The sequence below is a fragment of the Dunckerocampus dactyliophorus genome, chromosome 3 (genome assembly GCF_027744805.1).
Source record: "Dunckerocampus dactyliophorus isolate RoL2022-P2 chromosome 3, RoL_Ddac_1.1, whole genome shotgun sequence".
NCBI classification, from domain to species: Eukaryota; Metazoa; Chordata; class Actinopteri; order Syngnathiformes; family Syngnathidae; genus Dunckerocampus; species Dunckerocampus dactyliophorus.
This window is the reverse complement of record NC_072821.1, coordinates 17,102,627-17,125,790: the sequence shown is the minus strand read 5'-3', so window position 1 is coordinate 17,125,790 and position 23,164 is coordinate 17,102,627. Positions and strand designations below refer to the sequence as shown.

The 23,164-nt window shown below is 39.4% G+C and overlaps 1 protein-coding gene across 3 annotated transcripts in view; it reads left to right on the top strand.

Annotated features, from left to right (window-relative positions):
- cdkl5 (cyclin-dependent kinase-like 5) overlaps positions 1 to 23,164 on the top strand; it is a 52,429-nt gene that overhangs the window by 11,807 nt on the left and 17,458 nt on the right. For all 3 annotated transcript variants that reach the window (XM_054771130.1, XM_054771133.1, XM_054771132.1), the window contains 7 exons: positions 6,197 to 6,231; positions 18,704 to 18,749; positions 18,835 to 18,971; positions 19,535 to 19,655; positions 20,026 to 20,085; positions 20,921 to 21,011; positions 22,219 to 22,321. In XM_054771130.1, the coding sequence (XP_054627105.1) occupies positions 6,197 to 6,231; positions 18,704 to 18,749; positions 18,835 to 18,971; positions 19,535 to 19,655; positions 20,026 to 20,085; positions 20,921 to 21,011; positions 22,219 to 22,321 (593 nt within the window). The remainder of the gene's footprint in view (positions 1 to 6,196; positions 6,232 to 18,703; positions 18,750 to 18,834; positions 18,972 to 19,534; positions 19,656 to 20,025; positions 20,086 to 20,920; positions 21,012 to 22,218; positions 22,322 to 23,164) is intronic.

The following is a 23,164-nucleotide window of genomic DNA, read 5'->3' as shown; positions in this document are numbered from 1 at the left end:
TAAAATAAATATTCATATTTGTTGATTGAACTGAACTGTATTATACAGTAATCGCGGTCAATTGGTACCAGAATTAATTTCCATGAAGTAGGATTCAGTATTAATAAACTAAATATTTTTATAGTTAGAGCATAGAAAACCTGTTTGTGACATTCTAAATACAATTTTTACCATTAATAGACCCCTTTAGACATTAAATAACACCCCTATAGTCATCTTTACACTCACAGTAGATATAATCAGAAAATAAGCCACTTAAGACATAAAACTCGTACTGGAATGTGGACAGAAAGTGAATTTTAACTGGAGTACTGCCACAACAGTAGCCAGTGTTGTTATGATGATGATGACGAAGACTGCTATTATTATTATGTTAATATTGTGGTTGCAGGGTGGCCGAGTGGCCACACAGTCAGGATATTGGGAAGATCTGGGTTTGACTCTCCGCTTGGGCATCTCTGTGTGGAGTTTGCATGTTCTCCCCGTGCGTGCGTGGGTTTTCTCCGGGTACTCCGGTTTCCTCCCACATTCCAAAAACATGCAAGTTCGGTTAATTGGTGACTCTAAGTTGTCCATACGTATGAATGTGAGTGTGAATGGTTGTTTGTCTATATGTGCCCTGTGATTGACTGGCTGGGTGTACCCTGCCTCTCACCCGAGGTCAGCCGGGATGGGCTCCAGCATACCCCGTGACCCTAGTTAGGATAAGAAAAGAGATGGATGTTACAGTTCATCAACGTCTTGTATTGCCTTAAACTGTATTTGTATTTTAGTTAATTTAGCACATATTTATGCTTGAAAATGCTTAATTTAGCCCAAGAATATGCAACATTTGCTAAAACATACACTTTTTTGGAATAATAATAGGCCACAGTCAACCACAAAGCAGCATTAATTAATTCATTCATTCATTTGTGAAAAACTGCGATGGAGCAAGGGACGAATGAAAATGTTTTTTTTTGTATGATTACAATCTATCCATCCATTTTCTATACCGCTTCTCCTCAGGGCACATATAGACAAACAATCATTCACACTCACATTCATACCTATGGACAATTTAGAGTCTCCAATTAACCTAACATGCATGTTTTTGGAATGTGGGAGGAAACCAGAGTACCCAGAGAAAACCCACACACGCACGGGGAGAACATGCAAACGCCACACAGAGATTCAACAGAGATTCGAACCCAGGTCTTCTCGATCTCCTGACTGTGACCGTGTGGCCAACATGCTAACCACTAAACCACCGTACAGCCATGATTGCCATCGTTTAAAAAATTTTAAAAAGTAAAAACTGCTGAATTTGTAGATTTCCTGAACAATTACAGGGAAGAAACCTAAGGTGAGGCTCCCGTCCGTGTGGATTCTCGGCTTCGTCTTCAAGCCCCGCCTTGTAATATAACCTTGCAGAGACATTTATTATTCACCATGACTTTCTACAGCCTATGTAATGTCTTTAATGTAAATGTGGCATCATTATTCTTGCTAATTGGACAATAAAATATATAGAAATGTCATCCGGGAGGCAGTTGCAGTACCACTGCATCCTGAAGGGGTCAGGCGTGCAATTGCTGGAAGGTGCTTGTCACTGACGTTCTTCCATAGAGGAAAAGCCAGCCTTTTTGTTTTTTTCCATTTCTTTCTGCTCTCAGTAGACAGCAAAAAATGAAATGCATTCAATATTTTTTATGGTTTGCTGAGTGAATCAATCAATTTGACTCCCGAAATGAAGGATCATATACTCAAACTCATCAGGACTTTTACAACAAAGTATAAGAACTTGTTCTGGAGAAGGAAAGGCTGCATGTACTTCATATACAAAATAGAAGGTAAGAAAACAAATGTTTTTCAGTTTATGAAAAAATAAGTAGATGGCTCTAAGAAGTATCTGAAAACATTTTTATAACCAAAGTGAATTATTCTCCTCTTTTTTGGCTATCCTCTTAATGCCTGGATGAACATAAAAAAAAACTCCAAAGGAGTCAGTGCCTCACCAGGCATGAACCTCACCGCACGTCATTCCTGTGAATGCACCTCGCATGAGGGTGATTGGTGAAGAATGACGAAGTGTTATGTGGGTGTGGAGAGGACTGAGCGATGGGGTGCAATTTGGAGATGGTGTTGGAACTGAGCACCAGTGTTGGGAATGGAGTGGCCCATGGTGGCGATAGGGTTATGGAATGGGTAGGCGTATCATGGTAGGGCCCTGTGAAAGATCAGTCAAAACCATCTAAAATGGCTGGTACTGAAGGGGTTGTCTTTTGAAAAATGTCTGGGATTGAATGAATAAAGGAAGATGTAGTCACCAATCCAATTCCAATCGCTTTATTAGCAAGCAGTAAAACACAACACGGTGTAAACACACTCATACAGCCTGAGTCGCTCACACAGCTGCACTAGCGTGCTCTGTTAAAGGGATAGTTCAGATTTTTTGATATGAAGTTGTATGACATCCCCATCAGCATTGTAGTCCAATAACAGCGACTTACCCCCACTTGGTCTCCTAAGTCCAGTTCTGGTCAGATTTTTGTGATGAAGAACGTAGCTCCACTTAGTTGCTGGGGACAGTTAAGTAAAGACTTTGGCTTCTCAAAACATTATGCGTTCAAAAGATTAATACATTTGCATCACAAAAATGCCTTCTCAAAACGCTAGGCATTATATCTGTCTCCCGGCGTATCCCTGAGCACTGTCGCCTGTGCGTTCATGTGTATGTGACGAAGACGCTCGCATCAGCTCTTAAATTCAACTCTTATGAGCTATATTTGTTATCATCATCATATTTGTCCAAACAAATGTACCTTTACTTGTACCATCAAATAAACGGAAGAAACAAGGGCGGTCTAATCATTTTTTCCATGACTGTATATGACTGCATCTACAGCACGAATGAAAATGCTAAAAGTGATGTCGTCAACTAGCTATCACGTGTGTCCACTATTTCACTTAGGACAGATGGTTAGACTTCACGTGCAACACAGAGCTATTTAACTGTAACTGTCCATTACATTTCGCCACAATGTTTAAACAATTGTTTAAATACAACAGTTTTTTAAATTATTATTTTTCTATTTTAAAAAACTCAGAGTCTAATTTATTTGAAATATCACCAAATGGGTCGCTTTTATTTATTTAAAAAAAATTCTGTTTGCATTTATTTAAATAAAAGCATTTTAAGTCATTTTTTTCTTCCAACCGAGAACTTCAAGAAACTGAACCGAACCAAAATTACATTTTAGTCTACCGTTACACACCTAATTGTAATGATCAACACCTCCTTCAATTTGAGGGAAGGAGCTCATCAATTAAATCACCTGCTGGAGAAACTGGTTCGAGAGAAAACCTGCAGTGTCTCGGCCCTCCATTGACACATGTACTTTGCAACAATTGTGTGTTTACAACATATTCTAAATAGCAGGCTTAAATTATGGTCATATTTTTATTTATTTTTTGTCCTGTCCAGCCATTGGGCAGATAGTGTTGTAGATCTAAATGCCATTAGATGCTAAACAGATTTTATTTGACTTTATTTGATGTTTATTGATATTGTTGTAGCGGCCGGATCGGAGCAGGAGGGGATAGAAAAGAAGATGAATGAAAACAGAGGAGGGAGTGCGGGGACAAGAGGGGGACAATGCAGACAGAGACAAGAACAACAGCAACAACAACAACTGCAACGACAATAACAAAACAACAGAAACAAACAGGACTACATCAGCAAATGTCTATAGCGGCCATAAAGACCATATTGGAAATAACAAAATAATATCAACAGCCACAGTGATAATACTGAATTGAAACGGTCATAGTTATTAGTGGTAACAGTAGTAATGAAAATATTAAGCATAATAGTGAACAGAATGACAATAACTGTAATGCACACTATTGTAATAACTATAATCTAATTGCCAACATCACCATCACTGTAGTAAAACCAACAACATGATAACACCATGGATAAATCAGTGAGTTATTTGGGGAAGTACATATGTACTGTGAGTGTGTATATGTACGCGTGTACAGGGACGTCTGGATGTGTGTTTGTATGCGTCTTCATGAATACATACGTGCATAAATGTGCTTGTATGTGTGAACATGTAATTGTCACTGAGAGCCACTGGCCCCACAGGGGCGGGCAGGACCAAGACCGGCCCCCCAAGAGCCAGCACACACAGCCCTCCCCGGGGAGACCAGAGAGGCAATCCCGACCACAAACAGGGCAGCCAACCCCCAAGACCGGCGAGAGGCCACACCCCACAAGGGAAAACAGGCACTCTCCTGAATCACAGAAAATAAAAAGTCCTTAAAGGGATTTGCCATTATTTTTTACTAAAATGTATGTGCAAAGGGACTTTAAGATCTAAAATGAAAAAAATCAAAAGTTCAAAGAGTTGTGTAACTCTGTGTTGGCAGACATTGTGGCTACCAACTTGCCAGCTGTGCAATACTGTGGAGTGTGAGCTGACGGACAGGGTGGACTGTTTCATTAGACAAAGCGAATAGAAAAGGGACAAAAGGAATTCTTCTCTTTCAAAAATAATAAACTGGCAGTTGTAGTCGGTGAGTCTAATACGGAAACAGCAGGTAGATTTAATAAAAGTTCATCTCAGCAAAGGACCATCTCAGCGACAAATGTCATCCTCTTCTGCCTCAGTGATTCACGTTCCTCATTTGATGAGTAAACTTCTTCCAACTGTTGCTGTTCTGCGAAACACAAAGGAACAGGAATAGTTGTACACTTCTGATTTATTTTGTGCCCTGTGATGGGCTGGCGACCAGTACCCCATCTCCTGTCAGGTGGGATGAGCTCCAACGCACCTGTGATGCCAATGAGGACAAACAGTATAGAAAATAAATGGATGGATGGATGGCTAAATCTTAGCACTGGAAATAACACAACAAGAGTTGTTGCTGGATAAATTGACATACAGATCATGTTGCCACACATCCCTACATGCTCAACCCATAATGCATTACAAATAATCAAGATGGCAGCCTCCATGCCCCCAACACCCTGTAAAAAAACATCTGTGAAAGATAAGTAGATCAGTACGTCAGGTCCTGACATCATAAACAAACGCACATGGGCTTCATAGAAATATGCTGTGGTTGTTGACTAAAAGTGCCAAGTGTGTAGGAACGATAGCCACCTTGACCCTTTTGCCCCTGCAGTGGTACGCCAATTTGCGTGCCAATGAGTGCATTCATTGTAAACGGGTGTGAATGCCATGTGCACGCCAGTGTGCAACTAAAATTTTGAAATGTTCAAAATTTCTGGCGTGCATAATCTTTGTGCGCCGTACGTGAATTAGTCGTGAACGCAACGAAACCTATTGGTATGCAATGCGGGCGGTGTGTATCAAAGCGTGTCAAGTTCACATGAATGGGTTAGCTTTTCCATCACCTCTTGGAACAAGTCAGGGGGAATCCTCAAATAATTTCACTAGTCTTTTGGATCTTCCTTGTGAAGTTCTGTTAATAACTGATCCTAATGCCCAAAGTGATGTCTTCCAGTCCGCCATTCACTCACCCACTCTATGCCTTCTTCTTTCTGCAGTCTCTTATGGTCTTTGGCAAGTAGTAATAGATAGATAGATAGATAGATAGATAGATAGATAGATAGATAGATAGATAGATAGACAGACAGACCGACCGACCGACCGACCGACCGACCGACCGACCGACCGATAGATAGATAGATAGATAGACAGACAGACAGAGAGATAGATAGATAGATAGATAGATAGATAGATAGATAGATAGATAGATAGATAGATAGATAGATAGATAGATAGATAGATAGATAGATAGATAGATAGATAGCGTGGCGTCACGCGTGACCAAATAATGCCACGACTGCTTCACGGATGTGAGAATTGGTATGGGTATGACTATGCATACCCAGTTGCGAATTGCATGTCTTGGCATGAACAATGCAAACATTGCACAAACTAGTCTTCACGTTTTTCATGGGGGACCACCTGAATGACACACATTGCCACTGTGAATTGCAATGTGAAGGCAAAATCTGGCAATTTGGCAAAAGTGTCAGAGTGGCATTGGTATGTCTAAAGACATCACTCATACATACTTTTTCAAGGAGGGAGACCAAAACATAATCAAGAGAATGAAGCTTAAGAGTACGTTTCAGACTCTCTTCTTATTGATCTTTTCTCTGTGTTTCTCTATGAAGGGGCCTATGGAGTGGTGCTTAAATGCCGACATAAGGTAAGAGGACATTTTACATCACAGTAAGTCTATAATTTACTTTTACTATTATATATCTGTTTGTGTCCTTGCTGTGTTTGAATCACTTAGTCAATGGGAAAAAAAAGATGTACAATTGCACCAATGTTTTCAGATTCATGTATAATTTGTGTCCTCTAAGTAGCACTTTGAAAGAAATATTCAAATGAGTATTTGACATGAATTGGTGTGTTTTCTATATTTGACTACAAGCTTTCCAGCGCGTGTATTTCTCCAGCATCTTCCTTTGCTGTTTCTCAGCAGTCTGTTTGTCTACGCATCAGAGATGTTGCCAGCCTGTGAAATCCTGTGACTGCACTCACACAAATTGCTCCACATGTTTGAACTCTTGCAGAGAGTATGTTGTAATTGAGATGTACTTTAAGCGAATAGAGATCAGGCTTTGTTAGACAGGGCAGCAGAATGGACAGAGAGTCAACAGTTTCAAAGTCAGCCCTGGACACACATATGCCCTTTTCCACTGCACTGTACATATGGTTTCAGGATGACTCTTACTCACTATTATATTATATTGAGTATTATACTTGCTAGACTCGCCCGAAGTCAGCTGGGATCGGCTCCAGCATACCCCCGCGACCCTAATTAGGATAAGCGGCATAGAAAATGGATGGATGGATTATACTTGCTACGTTACTTTACTGTCATGGTCCTTTGTCTTGCTGCCCTCAGTCTCTTTTTGGATGAAGAGGTTTATGACAACTCAAATGTAATCACCTCAACAGTTCTATATAGCCACCTTTCATAATGGCATTCAATAGAAAGACTCCCAAATGATCCACAAAGCCAAAACCCACAGCACTCTCACACATTCATGAATAGATTAGCCAACATAATGACGCCATGTTGTATAATTAATAGGGCTGTCAATCGATTAAAATATTGAATTGCCATTAATCGCATTTTGTCCATAGTTAACTCATAATTAATCGCACTTAATCGCAGATAGAAATACGTTTTTATTACGGTTGGCCGATAATATCAGCCACCGATAATCATCGGCCCGATATTGACATAAAAATGTGATATCAGCCAACATTGGTATTGTTTTTTTCCCTACATTGAAAGCCGATATAGAGTTTTTACGGTCAACGTTGCAGAATTGCAAAATCAAGATCAACAAAATTGAATCATGTTGTAAATACTGTGCCGCTCAAAAGGCCAGGAGAAAGAAATAACTATTCTTTTACTAAGCAGAGTAATCGAGGGAAAGGCTTCTTGAGACGTCATCTAGATGGTTGTTTTCTATGCTCTAACTACAAAGACGTTCAATTTATAAATAAGGGAATAATGAATCCTAGAAATTCACATATCACAGTTGAGTCTGGAACCGAGCTAAACTGAGAACAAACCCAACCAGCCCAAAACCACTTGTATGTAGAGATGGTCCTGGTCCTCGGTTTACAGTGTTCTGTCGTTTAGTTTTGGTCTGTAAACACGAGACCCGCACGACAGCTCGTTACATTGCTCGGGCCGGTGGAAGAAGACGTGCCAGCACAATAATGCAATGTGTTCCTCATGATGGGCAGAAGAATACAGTGTGTTCCTGCCCAGCCACACTGAGAAAGAATGCCATCGCTTATTAGTTAGTGTTTTGGACTTCATTATGTCTCCCATGAAACATCCAACAATTGGCCACTCTTTTGGTCCCAACCATCATTAAGGATAAAGATTATTGACTGCTAATAAATGCTAGAGGGTCATGGATTCCATGTGCTGTTACAAGGAACTCTGGGAGGAGAAGGGGTTATCCTTCCAGACTAGCCTCGGACAGTGCTTTAAGATAGCAAAAAGGCCTGCTAGACAACCACATTGATTCAAGTAAGGAGTTTAATTTAATTCTTGTATTTTTTATATAAATTACATGCATTTTATATGTCTTTCATGTGTTCTGTATAGAGAGTGAGTGACTTAGGAGTTTATTTTGGTATAATTTAGGTATAAATTCCGATTTACACTAAAACTCGACTTACATCACAGACTAGGAAGTGAACTTGTTCGTAACCTGAGGACCATATTGTATGTACATCTATCAAAAAGCTAGTAACTGACCAAACTGCAGCCTTGATAAGCATAGAAATGTTGTATATTATGTTGTGTTAAGGACAGTGATATTTTATTAATAATTATAGTATTATATTATTTTTATCATAATTATTAATTATTAGTTTTACATTTTTATCTGAATTATCTGAAATTATGCATGAACATATGTTAATCCATCAACATTGTTGTTACCAAAATGCTCCTCAGCTTGTTCAGATTAGGGTTAAAGTCTGATTAGTGTAGCTATTATTAACACCTAGAGCCAAAGCCCCATTAGCATAGTGATTCAAATTCAGTTTGTTTTGGCTTCAGAGGTGACACATACTGTTCTAAAACTGACCTAACACAGGAACCTCCAACTCACCACAAGTGTGACATTTTAAAACAACACTTTGCAAAAAACTTTGCATAACAAAAGCAACTCTCAAATGTCCTTGAATGAGCTGGAAACTGCAATGGATAATGATCCCTTGGAGCTACCAAAATATCCATTGTTACTGTTATTAAAGGCTGGAAATACAAACATCAAAGGGAAGGTCAAGGTTGCAAATGCATCTAGTACGTATCAGCATTTCATAGTTTTCATGTTTATGAACACCATCACAATTGTAGCACCATTTCAACTGCAGTTTTACATGTTGTAAAATTGCAGGATTATGTTATATTAAAACAACCCATGGTTCACCACTTGTTTTCTAAATGAATATTAAAATGATATTTTCAAAAGATTTTCTCCTGCTTTTATTACTGAAACTGACAGTCCAGAATAGCTGAACACAAAATAAGCAATTAAATGTATTCTGGAATTTTTTTTCGGTCACATTGAAAAGTAATAGATAGTTTTTTTTTAATCACATGTCTATCACTGTCTCACGAAAATAAATGAATGAATTAATCACACAATAAATTAAAATGATCTCGATAATTTATCGCCACGTGCATGCATGTCTGCTTTCCTCGTCTCCCGCCTCCAAACAGGCAGGAAGAGGTTCAGTACCTAGATGCTTCGTAGAACAACGGCATTCCATATACAAGTGCATGAAGGGAATAAGCCCTCTTGTCAGTCGCTTTGTTTCTGTGGAGGGATGCGGAGCCGCTGGCAGAAACACAGCAGAGGAGTGTAGCCTCATGAAGAGCAATGCAAGATAACGGAGTAGAAATTTGATTGCAAAGCCAAATGCCACAGCCCCAGTGTGGCAATATTCCGACTTCAAACCAAATGAGCAAGGTGAGCTCATTAACACAAACTAGCCAATATGCCAAAATTGTTATAAAGTGGTGGCAACAAAAAGAACTTGCCTACCTCAAACATATCCATCCGACCTAGTTTTCCCATCTGGAAAAAAAACTACACTTCGAGATGACCGACAGGCAACGCTCACTGAGACATTGGATCGGCAAAGTAAATACAAACGAAACAGCACAAAATTGTGTGCGTTCACAGAAGGTTTTTGCTGCATTGCAAAAGAAATGCTGCTCTTTAATACAGTTGAAAAGCCAGCATGTCAAGAAATGCTGCAAATGTTGGCAGACAGCACAAATTGTCTGTGAGAAAATACATGTCCCGACGCCAATTCCACAACTTTACAAGTGAAAGTTGACAGACTACAGGAAATATTGCATTATTATGATACTGTATATTATGCTATACAATTATTATTATATATTATCATAACATTTGTGCTTTATTTGGTCTACATTTTTTTTTTTACAATATTAGCCTTTGGCGTCAGTTTGTGGGACAATTTCAACATTTCAAAATGCACCTGCATTGTTTTGTGACTAAATAAATAAGTTTGTTTGTCCAGTTATGTTTTTTTTTCATTGTACTTTTCATAAAATTTATGTTAAAATCTCTTCTCGTCGACCGAATCTCGTGTATCGTCTCATCTCGAGAGCTGGGTGTCTCATGACACCCCAAGTAGCAACCCAATATAATAATGCCTATGACCAGGGATGTCCGATATTGGCTTTTTTGCTGATAACCGATATGCCGATATTGTTCAACTCTCAATTTCCGATTCCGATATCAACCGATACCGATACTGATATGTGTAACACGACTGGAATTATTATGGATTATTATTCATATGTATTATTAGTATTTATTATGTATTATTGCACTACAAAGTTGACGTGATCTGTCCAGTATTAATCGATTTATTTATTCTTATTCTGTTGTCTATTTTTCTTATCCCTCATGTCTTGCATTGCTTGTTTTATTTTGTGATTAAATAATTAAGTTCATTAAGATGGGGCCGCACGGTGGTCTACTGGTTAGCTCGTTGGCCAACACAGTAACAGCTTGGAGATCGGGAAGAGGGTTCGATTCTCCCCTGGGCATTTCTGTGTGGAGTTTGCATGTTCTCCCCGTGTGCGCGTGGGTTTTCTCCTGGTACTCCGGCTTCCTCCCACATTCCAAAAACATGCAGGTGAGGTTAATTGGTGACTCTAAATTGCCCATAGGTGTGAATGGTTGTTTGTCTATATGTGCCCTGCGATTGGCTGGCGACCAGTCCAGGGTGTACCCCGCCTGTCGCCCGAAGTCAGCTGGGATAGGCTCCAGCATGCCCCCGTGACCCTAATGAGGAAGAAGCGGTATAGAAAATGGATGGATGGATGAAGTTCATTAAGACATTTTTGCAGAGCTGCTGGAAATGTGAATTTCTCTTGGAGATTAATCAAGTATCTATCTAACAAACTGTGGTGTCATCCTGGCCATGGGAACATTAAAATGTCCGTCTATACAGCATTTTTTTAAAATGGTTTTCATTCCCGAGAAAAAACCCAATACTGATATCTACCAATATCACATTTTTATGCCAATATCGGGGTGGTAATATCGGTGGGCCAGTTATCAGACATCCCTACTTATGACATATGAAAAAAGAAATGAAACTAAACGGTAGGATGTGCCAGAATTGGATTTTTAAAGCCGAATTCAGTGGTTGGTTAAACTCTGCGCCCCCATGTTTGTCCCTTGAATGTAATATTTCTTGACACTGTGCTTCATACATTTTTTAGAGACACATGAATTAAATACGTTGAATTCAAAATATGCAAGCGCTTGCACTCTTGCTGTGTGAAAAACGACATAGTGAACAGCATATAACATACAACATACAGTGTAACAAGCATCAGGGAAACAAATCTAAATAAGAGCTAAGCGTGTCATTACAGTAGACGTGTCAAAATGTGGCTTGCAGCTGTCAGTTCGGATGTTTATTTTCATATTCTCCCCATGTTGTCTTCGGTCCATCTGTTGAGGGAAAGACCCGATACTGTATATAGTGCACGTTGCTTTGAATAAGCACTTAATACTAACATTGGGTACACTTGCTACATTTTAATGAGATCCAATGCAGAAGCTGTTTCAACCTTTTTGCCTTCACTAAGATAATAATGCTCAGTTGGAATTGACATAGTCAGAGGGGTATTGATTTAACAATATGTTTGCTATTGTAGTTGCAGTTTGCAGTGGCGCAGAACCTGTAACTTAAATCTTACGTCGATGTTCATTTATATACAGTAGCAGGGTGAATATTATTCATGTTCACGGGTGAAGTCAGACTTTGACCATCCTAACAGAAGAAAAGCTGTACAAGAACAGTTATTTTTACTTCTCTCAGCTGGAAGCAGGGCAAAAGACAAAAAGGGTGTCGAAGAGAGGGAGAAACAGAATGTGTCTGTGTGTGTGTGTGTGCGATGGACTGGAGGCGGTATTATAGAAACTGAATACGGACACCATGCTGATGGTAAATGGGTCACCCTATTAAGAGTCTAAAGCAGAGCTGCGATTGGTTGAGTCGTAGGAAAATAGGAAGACATGCAATACTGTGCTGCGACCCAAGCAAGTGACTCTGAAGACACTTAACTGAATGCATTTAAATGTGTATGTACTGTATAAATAATGTATACTTATACTGTACAATGTGAGTTGGAGGAAACATTTAATTAGCGCAGCAAACGTGTGCCAGTGTTTGTGCAATGTTCTGCCACTCTGTACAAGTGTTGTAGCGTATGTGGGTGTGTGTATGGAGGCTTATGTGTTATCTTCAATTTGGGAATGACAATAGCGACCTACATGCTAGCCAATGTATCCTGCAGCTCTCAGCACTGAAATGACCTGCAAAATAATTAGATGAAACACATTCATGTGACTTTTCAATTGAAAAACACTTTATGGAGTAAAATTGCCACTGTTTACTCCTCACACTATTAGTTAGCTATTCCCACACACTGTATAATAAGAGATTAATCGTTTAACTGATCATTGAATTCAGTTACAGAGATGAGCCTTAACAATTCTGAGACAAGAGTTGTATGTACAGTCATCCCTTGTTTATCGCGGATAATTGGCTCCAGACCCGGCCTTGATATGTGAATTTCCGTGAAGTAGGAGTCAGTATTAATAAACTGAATATTTTCATAATTTGAGCATAGAAAACCTGTTTATGAATTTGTAAATATGTTTTTTTTTTACAATTATTAGAGCCCTGTCGACATGAAGTAAAACCCCTATAGTCACTTCTACACTCTTATTATTCTTTGTTTACACCACATTCTGCAGGTTTCGGGATCACTGCAGGGACATAACGGACGGCCAACGCTCATAGCATATAGCAAGCTACCGGGCTAACTAGTTAGCGTCCAATTTATTTGGTCTAAACCTAAGTGTTTCAAACGAAGTTGTGAAGAAAGCAAAAGTAAGAAGCCAAAAATTTACCACTTCCACACGGAATGGGAGAATAACTTTTTTTCACTAAATCACGTACGACATGCCAAGGCTGACTCTGTGCAGTGTTAAGATAATGTAATCTAATTACATTAATTTCATCAATGTCATCACATTACTGACCCTAGTAACCAGAATATTACAAATGACTTGTCTTTCAATATTTTCTTTACTAATAATAGGCCATAGTCAACCACAAAACTGCAATCATTTTTTGGTTAATGATTCAGTGTGTACCTAATCAAGTGGCCAATGAATGTGCAGTATCACCCTTTCGAATTAATATTTAAGGCCAACAAAGATACTGAATTACTTTGGTCAGTATAAACATCATACCAGTAAAATACATGTGAATGTATATATTAAATGTAACATGACGGTCAATTTTCTCTATATGAGTTGTACATTTTAGAATGAGTTTTTAAACGATAAAAATATATGCAACATCAAACAAAAAATCTTCCAAATTCAAGCTAAACAGTGAAAATGTGGTGCAGCTCATGTCATCAGCAGAATACAGTCAGAGGCTATTTATATCTGTGCTGACATCACAGTAGTTCATGAGTGAAGGTCAGAGATGCCACACACGATTAGAACAATCAACAGCACCCTGCAAGATGCTGTCACAGAGTTTGAGGGCAGCACACGCCGTGAGTGGTAATTATGGGGAAGTCCCACTTTACCTTCAACTTCAGTGCAGTCAGAGCTGTAAGAGCATGTCGGTGGATTACATTTCTCTCCTCAGACATCATGCGAAAAGGATCTTTTTTTTTTTCTTCTAGAGCATCTTGAGCCAAACAGTGGGTTTGTGTGGGAGATCTCACTGCCAGCCTCTCGCTGTGCACCAACACTGAGGCACCTCTGTTGTCTGACCCCTCCTGGAAAAAAAACAACATTGGAATAGAAGAGAACGCTGAGGGAGATTCACATGAGTGCTGGTGTTCTCTTTAAGACCCTCTCCTGCCTTGCAATCACACGTTAAATAGAATGAATTGAATAGATTTGGTCTTAATTGTAATATTTTTACAATAGAGAATCATAGACATCTTAGCGATACATAAGAAAACCATTTCGTTATCATTGCTGTCAGCTGCTTTTGGCACATCTTGAATATTTATAAATTCTCAACACCAAAGATGCATTTCCCAAAACGGCACAAAAGCAAAACAAGACACAAATCCTTTAATTCATGTCAAAATTGGGGTTTTTGTGACGATGAATTATTCATTTTTATCAAAAGTTCCTTTGATATTATGTAAAAGCAAAGAACCAAAGTGAGTGCGCATCATGTTTTATGAATTCTTTTGCATATCAGAAAGATGACCTCACAGATAATTGATTTTAAAAGCAGATAGTAGTATTGAAGTATTGAACACTAAATGAATAACTGTGGGAGCTGACATCATCCCAGACTGGGCGGGAAACTGACATGAGTCATTACTCACCAAAGTAAAGAAGATGATGTCAGTGTTGTCCAGCAGCGTCACTCGAGCGTATACTCTTTTTGTCAGATGCATTGAAGTGGATCACACAGACCGCGTCCTAGCTGCACTGCACGTTCTTGTTTAATAGATCAGATATTGTTGCACCCTTGTGAGGACGAGCGGTATGGAAAATGGATGGATGGATATCGTTGCCATGTGAATGTGGCTAATCGGACAAAACATGTCTCCTTTAGTGAACAACGTATGTTTGGGTGTATCATACATCAGTTTGAAATGGTCACTAATTCAAAATGATCTGATGATCAGTGGGGAAAAGGCCACAGATTACTGACACAAATGAATGGGTTTATGCTCTTGTAAGAGTGATAAGGACTACAGTATTGTAAATTAGGTCGGGGGTGACTTTTTGTAAAGGTTATTCCCCAGTTTGGGAACCAATAGTGTATTCACACCTGCTGTTCTCTGCTGAAATGTGGTTCTGCTCTTATTATTAACTGAGTCTTTGTTTCTTGGAGCTTCCCCACTGACCTCACGTTTAGTGCACTGCTTAAATATAACGAGCGCTCCTCTGTCACCAGCACCAGGTCCATGTTTAATAGCATGGGAAATTATAGTTCTAAATCATCACATAGCTATTTCTCCCACACAGTCTTTGGATGATTAATGACACTGGAAATTGTTTTGCGCTTGGCCTCAGGCCAGTGACCACTTTCTGCCACTGGAAGAACATTGGGCCTCGTTGCTAAGAAAGACTTAGTTTGTAAGTCCCACTTTTGTACTTTTTAAGAAGAACGTGCCATTCACCAATGTGTGTTTTCTCGAAAACACTCCAATTTAAGTGTGTAAAAATTAATTAACCATAATAATTAATGATTAATTAATGATTAATTATTGTTATAATGACATTCATCCACCAATATTGTCCTACCTTTTTCCTTTATTAAACAATTTTGCAACAATTTGAAATAAGCCACAGAGATCCCACAGTAATGTTTTTGAAGTGCTGCCCAAAGGTTTAAAAGTAAGAAGAAATTATTTGCTAAGAACACGTTGTTTTGGTTTGGTTTGTGTGTCTATAGCTTGTGTTTGGCCACCGTAATAGATGACATGTATCACGTACAACAATGTAACTTGAAGGAGTGGGGAGGACACAAATATTAGCAACACTAGCACACAAGCATAACTATGTGAGCAACAGTGCTAACATTACAGTCACATTTTAACAGCAACATCATGCTAGGTTAGCCTATCCGTTGAAGAAAAATAAAATAATCAAACTTACGGCCGTCACGTCTCCAGCTGACTGACAGAGAGTTGGCACAGCTCCGGGCTTTCTTTTCAGATTTGTAGCGAAGCCTGTTTTATTTGTTTGTTTTGTTTTGAAAGCTACTCTGTGAAGTGGCGGGTGTCCACACGGCAGGACTCCGGACTGCGACTAGATGGTCTCAGTTTGAGAGGACAATTTGAGACATTGCGATTAACTTTTTCATCTGCTCGTGCGTGCACCAGCTAATTTTCAGATTTTATTTTATTATTTAAGGGTTTTTTTTGGTGCTGCCACACTTCTGTTCCCAGTTGTTGACAGCAATGCGTAATTGAGCTCGCCAACCGACCACAACTCCAAAAGAAGAAGGAGACGCACACCAAAGAAGAAGATGGTGGGCTGTTGTGTGTGAGAGCGCGGGGGCGAATGGCCACTGTGATTGGCTTATGTGTGAAAATAGGGCGGTATTGGAGTTACAATGTATTTAATGTGTTGTGTATAAAACAAACACAAGCACAATGTAACCGAGGGGCTTTTTAAGATGAACACTGAAGTTGTGAAAGCTTAACGTGAAGGAAAGATGACTACTAACAACACACAGCCGGCCTTCACAATAAAAGCGTTGCATGTTACATTCTGTCTGACTGCACCAAACAGAAGTCTCAGAAAAGTAGCTCCCAACAACATCAAATTAAAAGCACAAAATGAATACAGACTCACTATTGGTACGAGCCTGGAGTTTGTTTTCCAGAGAGAAGATTATCACATTGTTGTGTGATGTGGGTGACAGGCAGCGTGCTAGCATGAATTAATTTGTCACTGAACAAAATACAAACACTAGTGCTCAGCGCAGACATAACGACGTCATCGAAGCTCACCTTTATGCATTTAAATAGAACATCAGAATGTGGAAACAACGATGAATGAGAAAAATGTAAGTATTTGTGGCAGCATTGGACAAAGTTATACATAACTCTCACTTTGTCTTTGTCGTACAAAACTATGGTACATTCAAGGACCGCTGGGAAAAACTCGCAAAACGTAATGAAACAAAACAACACAAATATGCAAAAACGATGAGATTTTAACAGTATATTGTGTTCCGATAAAATAATGGTGTAACATATTATTCGATGTAGTTGTAGTTGGCTGGCAACCAGTCCAGGGTGTACCCCGCCTGTCACCCAAAGTTAGCTGGGATAGGCTCCAGCATACCACCGCGACCCTAATGAGGAGAAGCGGCATAGACAATGGATGGATGGATGGATGGATGGGTCTTTTTTTTATCATTGCTTCTGAAAGTTCTCCAAGGACTTTTGTTTTGGAACCACTGTTTTATGATGACGGTTTTATGAGGAGGTGGCCGGGCTTCCCTACTTAGGCTGCTGCCCCCACGACCCGAACCCGGATAAGCGGAAGAAAATGGATGGGTGGACCACTCTTTTATATCGAACTCAACTTATGATGATAATGATAATGATTAAGCTGTTAGGTGTGATGACAGGCTAGTCATTACTGGTCTGTAGTAGATTTAATTAATAATTTAAATAAATAATTGTGCACAACAGTCATGACATGACATCTTATGATTGTTGAATTCACATGATGTGGTTTCATTTTAAGGTGTATATGATGCCACCAAAGAGGCCTTCCAGAAGCTGGGGACAGAAACAGGGTGGTTAGAGATAACAGTTGCTATTTATTGTTCAAGCATTCATCTGTAATACAGTGAAAATGAGAGGAAATATGAATATTTACTTGCAAGTTGATATTGGTGTGCACCTGAATGTTGTGCTTGCGCTCAGGGTGGGAGCGGGTCAGAGGTGGTATCATGTCCACGACGACGGAGGTTTTTTGTTCATTACCAGAACTTCAGAAATTACCGTTTCACTGCCTCTTGTCTCAAATATGGAGCAAACAAGTGAGGGAGATGATAGATTTTGGTGCTCATAAACTAGGGCCAAGCATATATTACTGTTAGATATGCATAATAGGGAACCTTTATGTCTGTTGTTAAGAACGTTTCTTAAGAACGACAAAGACAGTTTTTAATTATTATTACTGTATAGTTGGGCACAAGTGGAAAAATGCACAGTTTAAGAACTCCTTGTAAAAAAAAAAAAAAAAATTTAACCTTCTAAAAACACATTTAACATTTTTTTTTTGACAAACAAGCACCCATTGATCTATTGTAAAATTAGCATGCTTGCAGAAGAAAAAAAAAACAGGTCCCTAGTGAAGAGGTCTGTACATTTCCTCCGGGCGAGCTGTTTCAACAAATGTGGGATGTGTTAAATCCTGAGCACATCAGCTTGTGGAGCACCGAAGCCACTTTGAAGGTCTGAATCTGGAACTAGACCAGCTTGTAGATTTCAGCAAGGTTACTGAAGCAGCCTACAAGAAGCTGAAGGGACCAACAATACATCTTAACTATGCCAACATGTGATGTTTTATCTTTTGTTTTTTTCTCTGTGTGTGGGTGATCTGCAGTGGAATAATTGCCCTGTTGATATTGGAAATACAATTTAATATTTTTCTCTTCTCTTTACTGGTTTTACACATCTATCTGTCTATCTATCTATCTATCTATCTATCTATCTATCTATTGATCTATCTATCTCTCTGGCTATCTGTCTATCTGGCTATCTACAGTATCTACTGTATCTTAGATATCCCACTATTTCAAATTGTTTTTATAGGGAAGGCAGGAAAATTACAGTATTCTCTCACTTACAAGTTGAAAAATATACCATTCATAGTCACAATTCTGTTTCCATGGCAACAGATGTTGCAAAGGAAGGACAGGGAGAGTTGGCAGGACCATCGTCAGCCAGTACAAATGATGGGAAATTATTTCCAATCATGACAAGTTTCAATTTCTATATACTCTGTATCAATTGTGTATCTATCTTTGGTGATAATGTCACTTTTGGTTGTTTGTGACAGGAAACCAATGAGCTTGTGGCCATTAAGAAGTTCAAAGACAGCGAAGGTGAGCAGGGGAACGCGCCAAAGAGGCAAAGAGATGAGAAGCTGAGCGTCAGCGTCATCTCTTGTGTTTTAATTCCCCCACACAGAAAATGAGGAGGTCAAGGAGACGACCCTTCGTGAGCTGAAGATGCTTCGCACACTAAAGCAGGAAAACATCGTGGAGTTGAAGGAAGCCTTTCGCCGGAGGGGGAAGCTCTACCTCGTCTTTGAATACGTCGAGAGGGTGCGCACGTTCTACCTGTGAATGTATGATGTGAACATTTTCACAGTGCTGCAACATTTCAGGACGTTGCGACTGCTCTGTTACGCATTAGAAAGCATTACCATGGCAACATATGAACTTTGTTGTTGGGGAATAATGGTATCCTCCACTGTGTTGTCAGGGGATTCAGCCAAGTGGTTATTTCATGATTTTATTTTTAATTTCATATTCAAGTCATTTTAGCCTTGTGTTCCCGCATTGTTTTTATCACATTCTTCAATAAAACTAGAAGGGCATTCTGCACAGCACAGCACAGCACAGGCCTCTATCAAGGCTAATTCTGATATGGTTCAACACCATACTGAACAATTACAGCCACCTCAAGAGGAATTATGCATTAAATTTCTGAAAAAAATGTCAGAAAAAGACAAATTTGCCCATGCCCTGTCCCTTTGACATAGTTTCTTGATCAGTGTTTTCCTCACATGAATCTTTGTGATTGTTTTTGCAAAGAGAGAAGATAATAATAGACGTTTTTGTGTGCAGATCTGATTTCATGTTACATTGTTGAATGTGCATTGCAGAACATGCTGGAGCTGCTGGAGGAACTGCCTAATGGTGCACCGCCTGATAAAGTCAGAAGCTACATCTACCAGCTTATCAAAGCCATCAACTGGTGTCACAAGAATGAGATTGTGCACAGAGGTGAAAGAGTTTCTGTTTATTTCACAAAAGTGTGAATGAGATACGCTCCAGCCTCTGTGTGACCCTGAAGTACAGATGATGCTGCATGCGTTGAGATTTTAAATCCGGGATGAAGGACTGCTGGATTAATCTCCCTCACGTCTGAAGAATCTTTATGGATGAATTTATGTGTAATCTCATTTGAAGCGTGTTAAACTCAACGAGCCAAACAAATACAGTGTACATATTTAAACATACGTAGCTGACCACCTTTGTTCCACATTGAACATTTATATGAATGTCACATTTTGATGCCTCGTTGCAATAGTGTGAGTGCCACAGTGGCACTGGTGAGTTATATACATATTTGTGTTTGGATCGCCCACTCCAGATATCAAACCAGAGAACCTGCTCATCAGCTCTGAGGATGTTCTCAAGCTATGTGACTTTGGTGAGTCTTTAGCATGGAAGTCTTTTTTGTCACATGGTAACACAGTATATTTTAAAAAGGTGTCTTTAGATTTGGGGCTCTTATTACTATTTTCTTGTTAGGTCGCTTAGAAATCGAATAAACTTTTACTGTTGACGAAACACTATTTGATTTGAACAAGATTCTGAACATCATCATTTGTCATCGTACCTCAACTTAATCTGTAAGTGTTGCATGGTTGCTCGATATGACGACTGAGATGCAGAATGACGTCTTGACCATGTGATCATGTTGTGACTCTAGCTCGGGTTTGTCCAAACCTTTTCCACTGAGGACCCTCTCGCATCCTTTGATGCAGTTATATATTTATTATTTATAGATATATATTTATATAGTACATACATATTTTTATAAATACATTTTTAGATATTTTATATATATATATATATATATATATATTATAGATTTTTTTATATTGTTTTACATTTTGGACAAAAATAATTAATTTTGAAATATTGTTATGTACTGTAAACGTAAAGGCAAAGCTATATTTTATTTTTAAGTTAAATTATTGAGTTATCAACATTTCAGATTTTTGTCTTTACATTGTATCTCTTTGCTCTGTTGTTCCCATTTTTGCTGTTGTTTTTTTAAATTTCTATTTTATTTCTACAACGTGGAGTAGGCCAAGAAAAATGAGCACTCTTACACAAAAAGGCCCCCGGGCCGCACTTTGGACACCCCTGCTCTAGCTGCCCAAAGGAGTGTTGATTTATACTTTACCCTCTTCGTTACATTTTTCGCTGGCATGCAAACCCCCCCACTGATTTGTAACGTCTTTGTTGCTTTGTTTCAGGTTTTGCACGTAACCTGTCAGAAGGAACAGATGCCAACTATACTGAGTATGTGGCCACCAGGTGGTACCGCTCACCTGAGCTACTGCTGGGGTAAGCATATGGATGGAATGGAGTCTTCAATAATGATTTAATATGTGCCTTATGTGGCGCAAATATACACAATTGTATATTTTGGTTGTTTTCTTTGGCTACAGAAGAGGGGCCAAATTTCAGCAATGATGTAGTTAAGTAACAACCTCAATAATAAACATATTGTTAAACCAATGAAGGCTTATTTGGTGAGGTTCAACTGATACTGTATATACAGTAGCATTCCAGGATACAATTATGCAGACTTCTTGAACACAAATGTTAGACTAGTCGCAAACCAGTGACGTGGTCAGGGGAGGTAGGTGAGGCAGAGCATGTGGCCGCACAGTCAGAAGATCCTTGATTAAAATTTCCGTTTCTGTGTAGAGTTTGCATGTTCTCCCCATGTGGATTTTCTCTGGGTACTCTGCGTCCTGCAATTGGCTGGCGGCCAGTCCAGGGTGTACCCCGCCTCTCGCCCGAAGTCAGCTCAAGATGGGCTCCAGCTCACTCATGACCCTAATGACCACACAAGCGGTATAGAAAAAGGATGGAGCTCATCAGATCAGTTGTTTTGCTTGTTGGATTGTACTGATCCTAGGCCCTAGCTGTTCACATGTGGTGCAGGTCTGAATGGTCTTATTTTGGCAGTTTTACGGAGTGCTTTTGTGCAAGATTGAGCTCCACAATTATGTTAATCTTTGTTCCTTATTAACTGCATAAAGATCGAGCTCAAGAACACACACACAAGATGGGATCGTATTTGTGACGTGTTTGCAGCTCTAGTATATTGCGTTTAATTGAAATTGTTTGCTGCAGTGAGCGTCCATGCAGTCTAGCTCAGAGACAGCTGAAGTCAATGCAGCCTCGGTGTGCTTGCCTGATTTAGTAAAAATGCCCTGCAACATTTATTGAGACGCCGTTTGAAAGCCGCCCCCTCAAATCTTCTCTCCCTCCAACACCACCTCTGCTTGGATGCTGCCAGATCGCTCACCATTTCTCACCACACTCCTCATCTCCACTCCCTCACAAATGACAATTTGCTTTATAACCATCGCCTTCAGTAGCACAGCATCTCTCTTTTTATTGCACGAGCAACAACAACAGTGCCATTACCGTCACACTATTCTTTACGCTCTCCTCGTCATTTTCAGCAGCATCGCCTTCATTTTGTGTTTGAGGTCATAATGTGCTGTTAACGATGTGGCACATTTTCTTCTCATGTCAGGGCTCCCTATGGCAAGGCAGTGGACATGTGGTCAGTGGGGTGCATCCTCGGGGAGCTAAGTGATGGACAGCCCTTGTTTCCAGGGGAAAGTGAGATTGATCAGGTTGGTGTGACCCATTCGCTCAGCTATCCATCTATTATTGGAAAATTCTTTTCAATAAAGCTTATTTCAGTGTATGAAATGAATGTAATTACCATAATTCTCTTTTAATTTGCTTATAATCACTTTAACAGAATATGTTGTGTCTCCATATTATCCTACTTTTATCAGAAAAAAACACTGGCTCTCTCGATAGGGATGATTGAAATGGCTCAGTCCAGTTACAGAAATGGCAGCCATTTTTAAACTACAGCCCCGGTTAGCGTGTTTTTCGGTTAACGTAAAAAATTTACACCACAATTTTGCCTTGGTTAGCGTACAATATGTCGCGTGTCTTGTGCTTTTCTTAATACACTACTTGAGTCCAACTGTGTTTTTGTATTTTGTATCACAAAACATCCTTCCTTGTTAGCATGCTATTAGCTAGCTAAACAAAATGGCAACCACAACTGGACGTTACGTCTACCGTATATGATGTCATTAGCAGTTGAGATGAAAAATGTTAACCGGCCGATACCGATACAGCGTCCGATCACACAATTGTAAATTTTTAAATAAAAAACATAAAAAAAACATTTATTTTCATAGCTTAGTTCAACACAAACACAGCAAATATGTTTGTTTTACCAGAACAATAACAAAAAACTCACATTTTGTATTACAGAATGCATTTCTTTCTAGTGTTCTCACATTATTAACTGAAAACCTGAATGAAAAGCAGGCTTGTAGGCGCCTCATGTCGTCGTGGGGGGCTACCTGGTGCCGACGAGCACCACGTTGGTGACCCCTGGGCTATATGATATGAAAGGGGAACCATAAAATTTGGACAAAAACATAAAAACATAT